Genomic DNA, 17,649 nt, shown 5'->3' with positions numbered 1-17,649 from the left:
CCTGGTGAAACAGATAAAGAAGATCAAGTAGAATCTACAACTCATCGGATCCCCCAAATGGTAGGCAAGAAACCCCTACGAGATTTTATTGGGCTAGAAGAGTGTGACAAGACTACTCGGGAAGCCATGCTAAATTTCAGCTTCTTTGTCACCATTGGAGATATGGATGAAGCTTTCAAATCTATCAAACTCATCAAAAGGTGAGGATTATTTTCACTAAAGTTTTGAAAGAGTGTCTAGATATGTTTTGAGAGTCTTCCACTTAATACTTTCCTTTTCTCTTTCTTTAATCAGATTGAAAATAATTAACTCTTTTGTTACAGTCTTCACAATGTATTTTATGATTTTGTCACTCTGTGAAATTCCATTGAGATTAGTAGAATGCCAGGACGTGCCTAGTACATTCTGTTGCACAGAAAAGGGGTTCTATTTAAACACATCTGGTGGTAGGAAACAGATGAACAAAGCTCTTTTGACTCTTCAGTGCTCAGATCATCATATCTTACTTATTTAATTATTTTGCTTTTTATTTAAAAGTGTTTTGAATACTTTCTAACTAAATGTTTTGCAGTTGTTACACACCAATAATATTTAGATCTCTAGTCAGATATACAAATAAATACTAGTATTGATAAATGATTAATAGAAAAACAAAAGTTAAAAGTTAAACTTTTAAAACTTGCACTACACTCCAAAGGGATTCATAAGTTTAGGCAGAGGTTCTTTGTAAACATCTTTCTATTGGTAAGCAGAAAAAATTGATGTTTACTAGCAGGAATAGTTGGCAAATATTATTTTTTGATGGAAGATCATCATTAATAACAGAATTGAAGTAGACAAATGTGAATGAAATAAAGTCATTTTGAAATGAGATCTAATGGATAGTTCTGTAGAATATATAGCATCTTTTAAAATGTCACATCAGTCATAGACGGTATTTCCCCTAATTCCTTTTGTCTCCAATCTGTTTTGCAGAAATTGGGGGATTGTTTTTTTTTCATGTTGACAATATTGACAAGATAGCTTTTCAAATAACTGATTGACCTACCTTTCAAAACTTGATTTGTTTCATGTAAACATAGTGATATTATATTATTTCTAACCACATATCTAATATTTCGTTTTAATAATCATTATAATAGTTCATATATAGTAAAGGTGTCTTAAATAACCTATAGATGGTATTTCCCCTAATTCCTTTTGTCTCCAATCTGTTTTGCAGAAATTGGGGGATTGTTTTTTTTTTCATGTTGACAATATTGACAAGATAGCTTTTCAAATAACTGATTGACCTACCTTTCAAAACTTGATTTGTTTCATGTAAACATAGTGATATTATATTATTTCTAACCACATATCTAATATTTAGTTTTAATAATCATTATAATAGTTCATATATAGTAAAGGTATCTTAAATAACCTATTTTTTCATTACAACTAATTTTAGTGCATTATCTCCAATTTAAAAAGTCCCACAGAAATATACGACCTATCAGTGTTTATACAAGTACTGAATAAGCTGTCAAAATAATTACATGCTCTGGTATACCCATTTGTGTGGTAAAGATATAACAGATGATTGGTAAATAGTTTTATTGATATGTATTTTTCTAGGGTATCAATGGTTTAAAATGGCAGGTGAATTATATTTCTTTTTTAAATCAAAAATTATCATATAATGTAAAACATGAGATGCTGCATATTCATTTCTTTTTAACAGTAGACTCAAAGAGAAGATTCTATTTTAAGTAGCCTTGAAAGATTTTCTATAAAGTCAAATGGGATTCTTCTAGTAAAATTGGATGGTTCATGTAGTAATGGTGGGCATTTAAGAACCTATGCTAAATTGGAATAATGGAGACTTAAATTTCAGAAGTATTTTATTCAGTCACAACAGAAACAATACAAGGTTTCATAACCTTCATATATTTAACAAGTTGTTTTTCTTGATCATTATGTTGACATGTGTATTAAGATTTCTTGTACCCATTCAGAAAAAAACTAGTGAATAGACTAAAATGTCGTGAAAAAAGTGATTGCTATTATTTACACATAGTATCACTGTTGGATTGTTATGGGCTACCAAAACACTGGAGCCAACTCATATAATTTTAAATGTATGCATACAAATGTAGTTATTAAAAATAGTTAAGTGTGTTTTTTGGTGTTTTAAATTTTTTTAAAGCAAAATAGGTTAATTTCCCTCAATCTTCCAGACACCAAAACATATCATCAAAGAACTCAATTTTCATGCTTTTTGCAGAAACAGTGCTTTGAAAACTCATTTATATAGAAAATGGAAAGAGAGTGATATCACCCATATTTTTCCATTGCATTTCTAGGACATGATTTTGACCCTTCTTATAATGGGCCCACCAAAATGACAAAATAATATAAACTCATATAATTTTATGGAGAAGATTAAACTTTAAAAAGAAATTTCAGCTTGTTCATCTTTTATTTTAAATTATAAAAATAATTGGGTCATAATATAAAGCAATGACAAGGTTCTGTAAGAAAATTTTAATCATTTGATTGTAAATGCAGCTACACTTAACATATTTCTCTGACATTTTCTACGTCTTTCTGTGTATTCAGCATTCCCAAAGGTGAAGCCTTACCAAGACTGAGGTATGACCTCTGTCAGAATAAATTAATCTTAAAAACTAAGATGGAGAATAAAGTAGCTTCATCTTGCATATTTATTTAATAATTTCACAAATTTTGGCTGCTACTACATTTGAAAAATGTGTGCTTGTGAAATTATGTGACATAATAAAAAATTTATCACTGTACAAAAGTAGGGGTAGGGGCATATAATCTATTTATATATAATATACATATTATTTATGTGTATCATACATATGTATATAGCTGTAACCCATAAAATTAATAATCAAAAGTCACTTCACAAGTATTGAAAATGAACTTGTAATGTCCATCAGTTTCTACTTTTTAAATTATCACATGTATACAGACACTATCCTGATCTAAAACATAGTCACTACCTCTCCTGATTTTCAGCATGGTGATTCCACATAATCATTTTCTAGCCCACGACGAAATCGAGCAGTTAAGGTGCGACTGATGACAATAACACGAGGTGCCATACAATCATCTCTTCTGTGAAGAATATTCCAGATGAGGATGGCAGCTGCTAGGGTGGCCAAAAGGCAAGCTCCGATGTTCAGGTAGCAAGACCAGGACAAATTGGTGTAAGGACCAATTCGGTAAAAAGTTACTAGGCCAATGACTAAAACAAAGCCTGTAAAAAAAAATTAATAATTTCTATAAGATATTAAATTTAGGAAAAGGAAAATTCCTGGTTTCTCATGTAAATAAAAATATAAGTTCTCTAATTTAATTTCTTAGATTTCTGTCCTTTTATAAGCCTCATAATCTACATTTCCACCCTTATTTCATGTTACTCTTGACATCCCATTTCTTGTGCCTTTTTGCTTTTCTAATAAGCTGTTCTCCATTCATGTTAATGGAAGTCTGCAAAGCATTCTAAAGTTTTCAGAACATTTTACATCTCATTTGAACTTCATGAAATAGTTACCATGGGTATTATTATCTTCATTTAACCAATGTGGAATCTGATAATAAAGTTAAGTGATTTACCTGTGATTACACAGCTAGGAAATATCAGAAGCACAATTCAAACCCAAATGTTGCTACTCCAAATCCAAAACTCTTCAGTAAGTGTCATTGCCCCTTTGTTGTTAAGTATTTGCTGTCTGCTAGACTTTGGGGATATAAAAACAAAAATGAAACATTCCTTGCCTTCAGAAAGCTAACCTTAATAAGTAATCTTTTTCTTCCTTCAATCTAACTTGGGCTGGGAGTCTCCTCAGTTCATAGTGTTCTCTCTCTCTCTCTCTCTCTCTCTCTCTCTCTCTCTCTCTCTCTTCTTTCTCTCTCTTCAGCTCACCTGATATTTAGCTGTTTACTTCTCAGTGTACTTACAGACTTCTTTCAGATTTCTCTCCTTTTGTATTTTAGCCAAACCAGGCTTGTACCTGTTCCAGATGTTAAACTTACCATCTCATCTCTTGCTTTTCTCTATCATTACAAAAGCCATTTTACCCAATAGGTTGCAGGCTGCTTTACTATAGGAACCATTTATTTTGGGGGTTGTGTCCCTACTGAACACCTTATACAATACTTTGCACATAGTAGGTCCTTAATAATTGCTTGTTAAATTTCATTGAAATTTTGTGCAGCCTTGTATTAGAGAGATCGATCTTTAACCTGCAAATCTGTTATGATTTAAAAGGGTGTCTGGAAAGATGAATTTGAGCTTGTATCTTGGAAAAGGAAATGGCTAGGTCCACCTACTGTGTAATCCATAGATCAGGCCTTGAGAAACATCTGTCCTCAATACAGTTTTCGCTGATGCTGTTAATAATATTTATTTAATGGAATGGGATTGACACGTTTCTAGACATCCCATTTGGAGGATTGGGAGTGAGGGGAATGTGCTACAATGTAGCTTTCCAATTTTCTTGTTTTGCATGACTATTTCTGGTCTCTCACTGAAGTACCTTCCCTGTCTTATCTCCCTTCCCTTTCTTCCTTTTCCATCTTCCTCTTCCTAAAGATTCTAGATACTAAGGAGCTGGCGGTTTCCCCTTCTCTAACCTTTTCCTCCTCAGTTAATCCTTCCTCTGCATACAGCATTCCAGCCATTATGCAGTCAGATTAATCACAAAATTAGATAATTGCAGGATTGGAAGAGTCCTCAGAGTTCAGTCCTTACCCAAAATATGATTCTCATCTACAATAAATGATCATCATATCTCTTAACTAAAGAACTCAGTGATGGGAAAAAAGCACTATCTCTTGAGGCAATCCATCTTCTTTTCCAAAACTCTTAATTGGTTTTCTCTCTTTTCAGAGTACATATGCGTTTCTCAAACTTCTATCTATTGGTGCCAATTCCATCAAGAGACCAAGCAGAGAAAATCTAATCTCACATCTGCATAAAAAGACTTACAGAGAGAAGACAAGTGTCGTGTCCCCACCCCATCCCCAAATAGGGAAATAGCCTTCTCTGTGATAAAAATTGCTAGTTCCGTCAACAAATCCTCATGTCATGATGTTTATTATCTTTTCACTGCACGCTTTCTAGCTTATAAATGTCCTTTCTAAAGTTCAGCAGTTAGAACTGAATGCAATATTCACATGTTAGCTGACCAAAAACTATAAGATCGCTCACTTTGTATACTACAATTATATTAATGTATTCTAAAACTACATTACATTTCTGACTGCAATTTTGAACTGTGGACTCCCATTATTAAAACTGAAAAGTTTCCCAATAACTATTCTCCCTACCAGTAGCAGATGGTAAACCAACAATTATATTCTCAAGTTCCTTTGGTCTTTTGGAATGTTGTTTATCTAGGCTTAGTGACTTGAATTAAGAGCAATTAATTTTTTTTTTTTTAGTATATTTTCACTTTTTTTCACTTTTAATTCCTTCCCTGTTAAACATTTTTATACATCTTGTACTGAAGAGCATTTCTTGGGAAGGAAAAAAAAAAGGTTGCATTTTGTTTTCCCTTTATTGTACATTGTTATCTCACCTATTCCAAGAAGTGTTCTTATACGTTCTTTGGCCTTTTGACTGTCCTAGCGAACCTTTTAAGCACTTGGTTATTCTCAGTATTCATCACCTACTTCTACTCATTCTGTATTTCAGCATTTTTTATATTAGTTATAGAAGACCTTATTATTATTGGATCCATCCTTGGTAATCTATCCTTGTGTTTATCTTGTTATTGCCCTTCAGCTTCAAATTAATATGTTAAAAATTTGAGACACTTGCTGCGTTCTCTACCTATATCTGTATTTTTACATAACTTTTTCTTTTCTTCCTCATCAGAATACTTTTGTTTATCATCAGTTATTGGTGTAAGAGCTAGAATGCTGGGCCTGAGTTCATATCTGGTCTTTAGACATAGTACAAGTCTGTTAATCCTGTTTGCTCAACTGTAAAATGAGAATACCAATAGCACCTACTTTCAAGGTTGTGGGAGTCAAATGAAAAAATACTTGCAAAAAGTGCTTAGTAACACAATGCCTGGCATATAGTAAGCACTATATAAATGCTTATTCTATCTTCTCTTCTACTCATAATCAAAATTGTGTTTTCCGGAGCATCCCATACCCCTTGAGCTGATTTCTCCAATAGAATTTTAGATCATTGAATCTATCTATCCTTTCTCTGAATCTTTTGAAATCTATTATTTTAAAAAATATTTTATTAGCACTTTTTTTTCCTCAATGAGTGCCTTAATCGGGACCTCATAGAGGCCTCACTTGTAACAATGAAGTGCCATAAGTGAAATAAACACATTCACCACAGCCAACAACATATGACTCATTCCACACTTCTGTGGACCAGTGACTGAGAAGGCAAAGGACTTGGATTTAGATCCCACTACTTGGGGACCTTGAACAAGACACAGTATCTTTGGCCTCATTTCCCTCAACTCTAAAATTTCGAGGTTGCAATATATGAGATCTGAGGTGCATTTTCCTCCTAGCGCTATCATTCTGTTGTCCTCTGTCCTTTCCCAAGGATGGACACAGCCCTGCCTCACTTAAATCCAGTTCATTTTTAAGTCAAAGCATCACCCTCCTGAAGTCACTGGTCCTCTGGGAAAATGAAGGGTGAACAAGTAGGAAGAGATTTGTTTTACTATCAGGCCTGTGAAACTATGACTGATTACTATATTGATCCTAATTTCAAATCCATTTCTCTAAACTTTAGGCTATATATTAGAATGTACTGGGCTGTCCCTTTATTGTCTCCTATGTGTAGAGCACTGATCTAGGCACTAGAGAAATGAAAACAAGCAGTTCTTAAGGATTTCTTTCTATATTCTAACCAAAAACACAAATTGGTACCCAGAACTTTAATAACTCAAATAAAAGAAACAATTTTTCCCCATTAAGCTCCTTTTACAAAATATTTGTTACCCTTTGTCTTCTTGAATTTGCAATATGAGCATGGAAATATTAAGACGCATTTTCTTCTTTTGTCAGCTCTTGGGTTTTTTAGAGCATTGACTTACACATGTCTCCTCAAAATATAGCACACTTTTGTCAGGTAAAGTTGTTAGCTTTGAATAGTAATCAAATACAAGTTGGCTCTAGTAAGGAAAAATTTTGACTTCCTTAAAAATACCAGCAAATATCCTGGCATCTTCTCTGTATAGGGCTTTCCTGGAAATATGAATCAGTCACCTGGCCACCTCTTTCACTTCTCACCTGGAGAGAAAACTTCACAAAGCTGCTGCCTTTGACAGATAATGATGATTCATTTTTGTGTCTCTTCCTCATAGTATTGTCTTATATTCTTACATATGTTTGCCAGAGAGAGCTTCTAAGTGTTAATGAATACTGTTGCCTTTTCATTGTGAAAAACTTATGGGCATTTTCTTTTTATTGAAGTGAATTTATTCTTTAAGACTTTACTTATTGATTAAAGTAGATACAACTGAATTTTCTTTGTATTGATAACAAGCACTCTACTAACAGTTCATTGTTATTTCATTTTTTATTAATAATGTAAGAGGATAATGCCATATTATGGTGAATCATAACATGTAAATGTTTTAAATAGATTTCCCAAAAATTTTAATCAATAATTTTATAGGTGGCATACCCTATGGGAGTAAGTAAATAGATATACTTTGTGGTTTAACTATGATCAAGCAATAGTTCCAGATAGAAAGTGAAACATGGAATTTATTGATTTGAATTTCTACAAAAACAATCATCCTACGCCACTTTATTCTTCTTAATAGAACCTTTTTCCTGCCTCTAATTTTCCATGCAACGTAGAAATTTGTGATTAATTTATGAATGAAGTCTCAGCATCACCACCAGTAGATAAAGAAGGGTCTGGAGATAAGGATCTTTGTTAAAAAAAGCAACAACTTAAATTTGAAAGTTGTTTTGAATGATTAAAAACTTGAACCCAAGCTATATCCTAAGTTGGTGTTTTTCATAGAAACATTAAGATAAATTTGTAGGAAAAATACTTTTTAAAAAAGTTGAAATGCACTGATTTCAAATTCTTGAATAAACCATTTTTTATTGAGCTCCGACTTACAGTCTCACACTTCGCTTAGGCTTTTTTTGTAGAAACAAATGGTTTTAGGAGAGTCATAACTACCACCACTCATAGCTAAAAGAATAAGAAAATGAAGACAACAGGCATAGATTGTGCCTATAGTGAAGAATATTTGCTCTTTACATTTGCATAGTGTTGTGCAGTTTATAAAATACTTTTTTACAATTACATAGTTTGGGCAGGCAGATATGGCTAGGAATAGAATACATCTCAGATCTCATACCCTGACCTAGAGCAATGAACTATCTTAATGAGGGGGTCCCTTAGCTAGCAGTTATTTGAGATGCATATATTGAAAAATATATTTAAAAAAAAGAAAATGTACAGATGACAATGATAGTCACTAATTATATCCCACTTCACTATTACAAGTATCTGTGATATCATCTCTTTGGATGTGTTCTTCATTTATGCACAGAGCTCAGGTGTTACTTTGCCCCAGAGTGCCAAAAATGGAGAGGGTATAAAAAATGATTTTGAAAAGTACAATCTTAGAAAGTTTGCATTTTCATTTTGAAAGAACTTTCTCTTCTTTAGCTGCTGAAAAACTAATTAGCAAAAAATGAGTTAAAATAGGAAACTCCCAGATGGCTACTTCATTCACTGCATCCTCTCCTACCGAACTGATTGCACACTAAACCCAGTATGCTTTTCCCTATCTGTAGCCTCTTAAAAGTTTGGTGGTTTTCTCCTCACACTACAGGGTTGTATAAGGTTTTACTGACCTGTTTATTTGAGGATTTAAATGATGCTACTTATCTAAGCAGCTAATTCATGCTACTTGACTTAGATGCCAAAATAGCTAGTTAGAGTTCAATCTATCTAGATCATTTTCCCTCTACAGCTTACTAGAAAGTCTTCATTATTTACTTTAGCCAAAAAAGTCAATAACTTGTGGTGAACTCTTTGGTGATAAACTTATACAAACTTAGGCTGATCTGATAACATTCACATTTTTCTTCACTGGTCCCCATATTCATAGGTCTTCATTTTTTTCCCAAGCCTCAAAACCTTGTTTTTTTTTTTTTTGTTTTGTTTTGTTTTGTTTTTTTTAAGGCAATCTGAGTGAAGCACAAGCTTTGGTAGTTATAATGATGTTTATGTAATACATATTGTAAATTGTAAATTATAATTGTAACTATCTTTAGTAGTCTAGAAAAAGCAATGTATGCATCTTTTTGTTTTGAATTGCACATGGAACATGCTTAAAACCCACAATTATCTACAGATAGCTGAATAAAGTTTTAAAATACAGATTTTTAAAATGAAAAGATTGTGAATCAAATATATATGTAGTGTCTAACAAAGGTGGTAGTGGCTATTGAAAGTACAATTACTTGTTTTTTATAAAGTAAGTTTCTACTAAGTTTCTACCTGAATCTTCTTGCTCAAAAAATACTTAATGAAAAAAAATCTATTAAAAAAAAAGAGCTTCATAATCTCTTCTCTCTCCATCTGAAATTCAGGGATTTTGCCTTATACTTCTTTGTCCATTATCTTCCACAATGTCTAGCACAAGTTTAGGCAAATCTTAAAAGTTCTATAAATTCTTGTTAAACTGAAAGTGAGAAGACAAAATTTGTGCCAATTGGGACTTGTAACCTTACAATCTTCTGAGTGAAAAGTACTATCAAAGTACTAAGAGAAGAAAATAAAAAGGGTTCAAGTCCCTGTTCGGGCGCCAAAATGTGGTGATCTTCTTCCCAAATGCAGCCAGGTGATAAAAGTTCAGATCTTTTATTATCTCCAATATAGCCCGGTTAGCTTAGAGGCCTATCTCTCTGCTTGGTTCCAAGAGCTCCCTCCAAATGTCGCCAAATCCAAGGATTCTGTCCTTCAGCCTCTGCCTCTGCTTTCTTCAGCCTCCAGCCAGCTCCACTCTTCATGTCATTCCGGTGAAATCTCTCAAAGTGCTCTGTGTCTGCACCAGAGTGCTCCTCTCCAATCTAGCTGAACTCTCTTCCGCAACCAGCCAGACAAGTGGAATATATTCTTTCTTGCCTCGCCTCGGAGAGAGGGCTTCTGGCGTAATTCTGCTGAAATCTCACCAAGAGCCTCCGTCTGTTTCTTTTATACAAGAGGGATGAATTGTGGGATATGAGAGAGAGGGATTATGGGTTTTCTCCCATAGAGCTCTCTGGCCCAAAGAGCTTTAAGGGAAGTGTGAATTCACAAAGGTACAAAGTTTACTTTGTGAAGCTGGCAGACTTGTGAACTCCAATGAGTAAAGGTGTGAACACAAGCCTTGTATTAATTAGTTCTACTTAGTACCTTGTTTCAGGTTCTGCCCAAAACATCTTCTTGTAAGATTAGATCAACTCTAATTAGTTAGCAGTTTGTAAGGATTCCAACACATCTTGAAGGATACCTTACTGTTATAAGTTTATTCTATCCATTAGACCTAAGCAATGCATAGTTAAGTATTGTTGCATGTTTCCCACCTCAGTAACAGTCAATTCATAACCACTTGGCCACTTTCCTCATCACCACACACACACACACACACACACACACACACACACACACACTCACACACACGGACCAGATCGTGGACAGTGAAGAAATATTTGTAGTGGTCAACATCTGGTGTGAAATTTTTATAGATATACCATGTAAAAGTAATATATATTATTCTAAACCCTTGAGCCCTACATTCATCTGATCTCATTTTTGTTCTTGGAATCTGATACATAAATACAATGTAGTCATTTAAATATATGCACTGTTAATATTTATTTTCCTGTGGTGATATTAGCTTAATTGCTTTTTTGATTGCTTATTGCTGGCAATAAGTGGGCCAAGAAAGAGGGAACAAAAGATGGTCCTGGGCCGAGAATTCTGCCTTTCATGTTACTTTATTTTTTATAGTAAGCTTCACATTACTTTCCATGTCTTAGATTCCTGGAGCAATTTCTTGATTATTTTTCAACATTTACTCAGTTGTTTTTTTTTGGGGGGGGGTGGGGAGAGAAAAATTTATCGACTGATAAATTCTGCACATGGTATTGATTCTACATAAAGTTATTTTTCCAAAGCAAACAGTTCTCTTCCTGTGAATTGGGAGGTGTGGAAGCTCTGAAGGTTCAGAGTGTTGTGTGAATTACAGTTCAGCCCCCGGAGTACCACTGCTTCCTCTCTCCTTTCCTTCCTGCCTCCTTCCTAGGGCTTCATTTTCTGTCAGAGGGTCATCCTTTTTGAAAGACTGTCAAATATATATGCAGGTGGCATAAATCAGAAAGACTGGAACACTCTTGAACACTGAATGCTAAGCAGCTGTGTCTGATCAGTCAAGCTTTTATTATAGCAATTTTATGAATAACAGCAACAGAGAAATGAAAAAAATTTAAAACTTTTAAAAGCACTTTTAAGTGTGATTTTGTTGGAGTACCCTGGTTTCCAAGGCAAACTTTTAACACAGCATATTAATTGAAGAGAACTGTCTCTGAAGACATTACTCAGGCTGAAATTTTCCAGCACATTGGTAACAGCAAAATAATGGCTCTTATTCAAATTTTTTTTTCCCTAGAGAGAATTATTCTTGGAAAGGAAAATCTAAAGCACAATAATTTCTAAGCTAATGTGCTTTCATAGGGATCCCAAAGCATCTTTCTGCCAAAGTGATCTATGGCAGCCATTTAAGACTCAAAAGTACCAAGAATGTTAAAGAAAGAAAAAAAAATGCAGTTGGTATTTAAAGGAAGTATTTAGAAAATGTGATCCAAATTTAGAAAAGCAAAATATAAAGAACAAATGGAAAATAGAATGTATAAAATTTTTCACCATCATGTGTGGATATAGATTCCGTAAACCTCATTGTCCTTGTAATAAATAATGAACAAGAATTCTAGTAGGTGAGTAAAGACTAACAGGTCCCAATTTATGTTTGCTGGTTCTGTTAAGATGAGAAAAAATAATTTACTTAATCTATTCCAGAGTTTAAACCAGGTCTTTCTGGTGTGAAAAAATTATGTCAGTAGACATAATTTGTTTTAACTTGTAAAAAGCTTTAGAAATGTATTCACATTAAAGCCTAATAAAAATAAAATTATATGGAATTGGGGAAAGAATTTTTAAGGATAGGGGTCTGAGTGGGAGAAAGAAAAATAGAGATAAAGTACTTTTATGAATAGAAAAGTATAAAAGTGGTTTCCTCTAGTGATTGATGTGAAGTCTAGTTGTATTGAAAATTTTTAAAGAACTCTCTAAATTTATTTAGCTGAGATTGACTAGACTGACTAGTGAAATGCCAAGTTAATACATCTGAACTTCCTAACATAAAATTGACAGACAAATTTCATTGTAGCCAAGTACAATGTATTAAGGGAAAAATAATCCAAGCTATACTTCTAGCATGGAGAGCACTGAACTATAATTGGCAACAAAGGAAAGAGTGAAAAATTGTCTAGAGTGGTCAAGACAGTTGATCCAATATGTCACTTTGGTCAGAAAAGCCAAGAGAAGCGTATATGTTATCTGATATGAAACAAAGCATACAATCCTATTCGACTTTTATGTATAACCACATTATATACATACACACACACACACACACACACACACACATATATGATTCATGTGGTTCTGTTTAAAAACTGTTTATCTAGAAAATTCATGTTAGGAAAAAAAAAGATCCAGAGGGATTGAGGAACTTTTTTTTGTTATTAAAAAGCCTGTCCCCATCTTTAAAGTCAGTGGTTAAAAGAAGACATGACCAAAAATGTTAAAATCATAAAATATATGAAATGAACCCAAATATTAGAATTAGGGAACATCACAGGAGAGAGTATTCCCACTTCAGAAAGCTGAAAATCCCCTTTAGTGATCAAATAGTAGAAACATATTTGAGAAGCTTAAGGCTCCTACAGTGAATATGGGCTTGAGTTTGTAGTCATCTTGTTTGAGGACCACAGGATTCTAATTAATCATAAATATCATTGCCTACCCCTTTTATTTTCTTGATAGTACTAGAGGTAAAGCTCAACATTAGTGCAAAACTCTTCTAGATAGGTTTAAGTTCCTGCCTTCATGAAGATTGCCAATTATAAATCGGTAAGAGAAAACATGTGTACCTACAAACTAAATATTGATATAATGATGCTATATTTAACATGTTAAATGTCAAATAATGTTATGCCCATAAACATACATAACAGTTGCCTCCATCTATCTGAGAAGAAAAAGATACTTTTCTTGGGGTATATTTAAATGACATTTAGATAGTTCTGCAAAAAAATGAAAAAGAAGCTTCAAGGAACAAAGACTCTTACATAACAACAAATGGTGCCATCTTTGATGGCTAATTTTACATTCCTTGCTGTTCTCCTAGAAACCTCAGAAAATTTCCTGTAAACTGTTTGTAAGGTTTGTAACTTTCCTACAACCTTCTAGTTTTTTTTTTTTTCAGTCTTCTTAGTTCCTGGTGAAGTATTTTTTCCTCTCTTCCTATTTTTATTAATATTTTATTAATCACTTCCAACTCTTCTTCTCCAGCCCTACCCCCATCTCCCCACCCGAGCACTAGGGATTTCAAGGTTCAGCTTGCATAACAGGTAATAGCAGGCATTTCCTTCTCCTGTGACGGGATATCCTGGCGCCCTTCAGTCTCTCTCTAACTCTGTTTAAAACAGACTCTAGCACAGGAAAAAAACTCATTCTAAAATTAGCAGTTTGATAGAAGAAAGGCACATAGCTGTCCACTGTACTGTTTGTCAATGAAACAACAAGTCCAAAGAGGGCCAAAATGCATTTCCTTTTCGGGCAAAACAGACCTATTGAGCTTCGGGGGGTGATTGTGGGGCCATTAAAGGAGAGAAGTACACCAAACACAGAGAAAGTATCTTAAAACTTTCTAGGCTAGAACACTGTAGTCTTTCTTGCTTTTTCCCTTCAATCTCTCTAACCCCAAAAACCATTTTTAGGTATTGTAATGTGATGTTTCAGGGACTGCAAAGAAAAAAAATCCATTACACCAAAAAAGAGAAGAGGACATAAATATTTTCATTGTTATACAAACTCCTTACCAAGAAATTTCTTATTACTATAGGAAAAATTACATTTTCTTCACCAGTGGTGTTATTTATAGTATAGTTTGAGATCTGAAGGGAACTTTTTCTCTTTTTGCCCATTTTGAAACATCGGCACCTAATGACTACAATTCTGACAAATGATGAAATGAATTCTCTCGTTCCTGATATAGTATAAAATTTGTCATGTTCCTCATTATTCTACAATGGCTACTGTCAAAGGTACTCAACATTCTGACCCTCTTTTGGAAAGAGGGTTTCTCAAGAAAGCTAAGATCCTGGGAATTATTTTCATATCTTTCATTATTTCCAGAATGATTCATTTTAGACTTCCAGTAGTTTCCTTTCCTGGATATGTCAAATCTATTCATTCATCATTGCAGAATGAAATAGGTTTCAGTTCCTGCCTTATCATTGAGCAAGGTACTTACTTGCAAGTTGGAATACAGCAGCAATAGCTTCTTCCCACCATTGGGTGTCCTGTGAAATGATGGGCAAGTCCATCAGTCCCATGACAAAGATGAGTTGTCCTGCGGTGAGGGCAATGGTAGCAATCAGATTACAGGCCCGCATCATATCAAATTGCACTGTGAGGGACACACCAAAACAGAAGAGGACTACATTAGGTCAAAGACTGGGTCTCAAACTGAAATACTAGATTAAATAATTTAATATTGTTGGCTTCACAAAGAAAATTCTGCATAACCTGTATCTTGATTGAGTAATTATCAAGTTTGATTTCTAATTATTGTGTTTTTACAAATAATATGAATAACATCCTCTTTTGTTTTCATAGTTTCTTAGACTTTTCAAAACCCTTCTCGTGTCATATGAAATCTGTGAAGATCCTTTCCATTATATCAGGTGATGCTATCAAAACACATTTCAATAAACAGTCTTCTAGAAGTGGAACATTCAGTTTATACTACCAATATTTCTCTGTCTGGTAATCTTTGCTGTGATGAACTGCAATCAATTCTCTACTCAGCATATTACCTACCAGATCCTGGGATAGCTCATTTTTATTATTTTATCAAGATTTGAAAAAATCATGAATGTCATGCCTTAATCATAAAGCACTTTTCCTTGGAAGTACAAGAGAACTCATTTTTAGATAGGAAAATGGAAAAGAGAATGTCACCCCAAGCCTAAAGGATTTGGTTCAATGCCATACAAAAAGCATGTATGCAATACCATGGTCAGCACTGAGGGAAACAAAAAATGAAACAGTCCTGTCCTCCTGGATCTTACCCTTTACTAGAGAATATAACAAGGATGTAGATAGAGGCAAAGCCCATGCAGAGGAAACACAAAATAATTTCAAGAGAAAGTAGATAAACCAGAGGTTTCTGCACTGAGCCTAGAAATAACTTGGGAGGAAAGATGGGCAGAGAGAAATATTTAGGAGCAAGAGGAAAGATAACTTGGTGCAATTCGGGATAAATGGAGGGGAAGGGGACTTGTGGACTTCTGTAAGGGCCTGTCCTCCTTAGCCCTCTCTGACAACAATGGTGGATTCAGTGAACGCAAAGTGGTAGAATAAAAGAGGCTGTAAAACATAATCCCTGATACACATGGAGCAGGCATGGACAAACTTAAGAACTCCATGGGATCTCCAATGTTTAACCTATGCTATTAGCACTTTCTTAAATCTAAACATTAGCAAAAAATTAAGCCCTGATTTATTGTTTGTTGATTTTTGAGGTTAAATGTTCACACTGAAAATTTAACAACCCTAGCACACCCCTAAGTCTAATAGTAGTGAAGCATCTGTGTAGGAAACATGTGGCCAATATGACCGGCACCTACATTTTGTAGGGTCTCAATGTGCTTTCTTGTCTCTTGTTCTCATGTGACTTTCCCTGGACACAGTATATACACACATACACATAACATACACACACACTCTTTGAAAAAAAGTCTGGAGCCAGTTTGTGTGAAAAGCTTTAAAGCCAAACAAAGGAATTTATATTTTATCCTAGAAGCAATAGAGAAGCATCATTTTCTATGCATTCAGTAACAAGCTATCTCATATTGGCAAAATGGAATTCCTTATTTTCTAATAATTTGTTAACATTACACTAATTACTTTGCCTCAGGACCATTTGATGATCCCAGTGTAAAAGCTTCACTCGAGAACAGAAAAGTAGATAACACACTACAGTGAATTCTTTTTTTAGAAGAAATATTATTTTTAATTTGTTTATATCAAATTAATAGAAGACAACAAAAACAGTACACAGGTTGTTTTATCATAGAAATTCTAGCATTTCATCATAATATGAACTAAAAAAATTAGTATACATTTATCATAAGACTTATAGGCAAGGACTAAAGATTAGAATTTTTATGACTCTCATAGTTGAAACTCAGATGCTTTTTCTGGGAATATTACTGGGATACAAATTTTGAGCCTTTACCTTCAACTTGATATATCATAAAATAAGTACATGTCACAAAGATTGGATTTTTGGACATTAAAATGGCTGCATTTTTAAAGTTAATATTAGGGCTTAGAATTTGTTTCCTTCTTCCTGTCTCCCACCCCCCCTTATACCATCCCTATCTTTTATACCCTACATATCACTTAAAATATATTTTAAAGACAAAAAAAATTAAATTTATTTCAGTATTTTAGAAAAATTTGATTTTACACTTTGATACAATATTTTAGAAGTTTGGTCCCAAGTTTAGTTTATTTTGATACTTGTTAATAACTGTTAGCTAAAAGTCAAACCCAAAACAGAACCTCACAAAGATGTAGAATCAAATGTACCTTGTTGAATATACTTATGAAATCATGATGCTCACTTTTAAATCTTATCCACCAGTTATGCAAAGGTTTTGTTGAAATACAAAACTAGTAAATTTCCATATTCTTAGATGTTAATTAATTGTTCTAAATTATTTGAAACAAATTACCTTTTTATAATTTATAAATGGATTTAAAACCCATTGAAATGATTCATTCAGAAGATTTTTAAAATAGGATAGAGAATTCTGGTCCAGGTTTTCAAAGTGTACATATATGAATTTCTGTAGGCAACAAAAGTTTAATTTTTCAGTGTCTTGCTCACCCAATGACTTTACACTATTAGCTAATATCTTAAGGTATATCTACTTTAAGGCAAAGTTCGTCATTAACAACACTATGTGTTAATCCATGTTTGTAATAATTTTCCTGGTAATTTTTAAATTTTTTGACTGACTCCTTATTTTTTCTTTATAATGTGACTTGTCCTAAAAATATCTGCTCTACCACTTTCTTATTGTTTGGCCCTACTCATATTAGTATTATCTTCAATCTGAAGATAATCTCTAGATCACTTGACCATTCTTTGAAGTTTAATTTATTAAAAACTAGATATTCATGAATCCACTGATAGTCTTTTGTAAAATGGATGATTCACCAAAATTTATTGAAAGTGAAAGAATGAGTGAGTCTCTCTATGTCATAACATTATTTCTTCAAGGTAA

The 17,649-nt window shown here is 33.6% G+C and overlaps 2 protein-coding genes across 4 annotated transcripts in view; one reads left to right on the top strand and one right to left on the bottom strand.

The window, feature by feature from the left end:
• Positions 1-17,649, top strand: part of IFT140 (intraflagellar transport 140) — a 192,759-nt gene that overhangs the window by 120,982 nt on the left and 54,128 nt on the right. For all 3 annotated transcript variants that reach the window (XM_051969403.1, XM_051969401.1, XM_051969402.1), the window contains one exon: positions 1-200. In XM_051969403.1, the coding sequence (XP_051825363.1) occupies positions 1-200 (200 nt within the window). The remainder of the gene's footprint in view (positions 201-17,649) is intronic.
• The window catches only part of TMEM204 (transmembrane protein 204), a 45,790-nt gene continuing 30,008 nt past the window's right edge, over positions 1,868-17,649 (bottom strand). Inside the window, exons 3-4 of the mRNA XM_051969425.1 lie at positions 14,604-14,759; positions 1,868-3,265 (exon numbers count right to left, since the gene is read on the bottom strand). Of these exons, the coding sequence (XP_051825385.1) occupies positions 3,021-3,265; positions 14,604-14,759 (401 nt within the window). The 3' untranslated portion in view covers positions 1,868-3,020. The remainder of the gene's footprint in view (positions 3,266-14,603; positions 14,760-17,649) is intronic.

The sequence above is a fragment of the Antechinus flavipes genome, chromosome 1 (assembly GCF_016432865.1).
Source record: "Antechinus flavipes isolate AdamAnt ecotype Samford, QLD, Australia chromosome 1, AdamAnt_v2, whole genome shotgun sequence".
Lineage (NCBI taxonomy): Eukaryota > Metazoa > Chordata > Mammalia > Dasyuromorphia > Dasyuridae > Antechinus > Antechinus flavipes.
The sequence above is the reverse complement of the archived record's forward strand: the minus strand, read 5'-3'. Positions and strand labels throughout refer to the sequence as shown.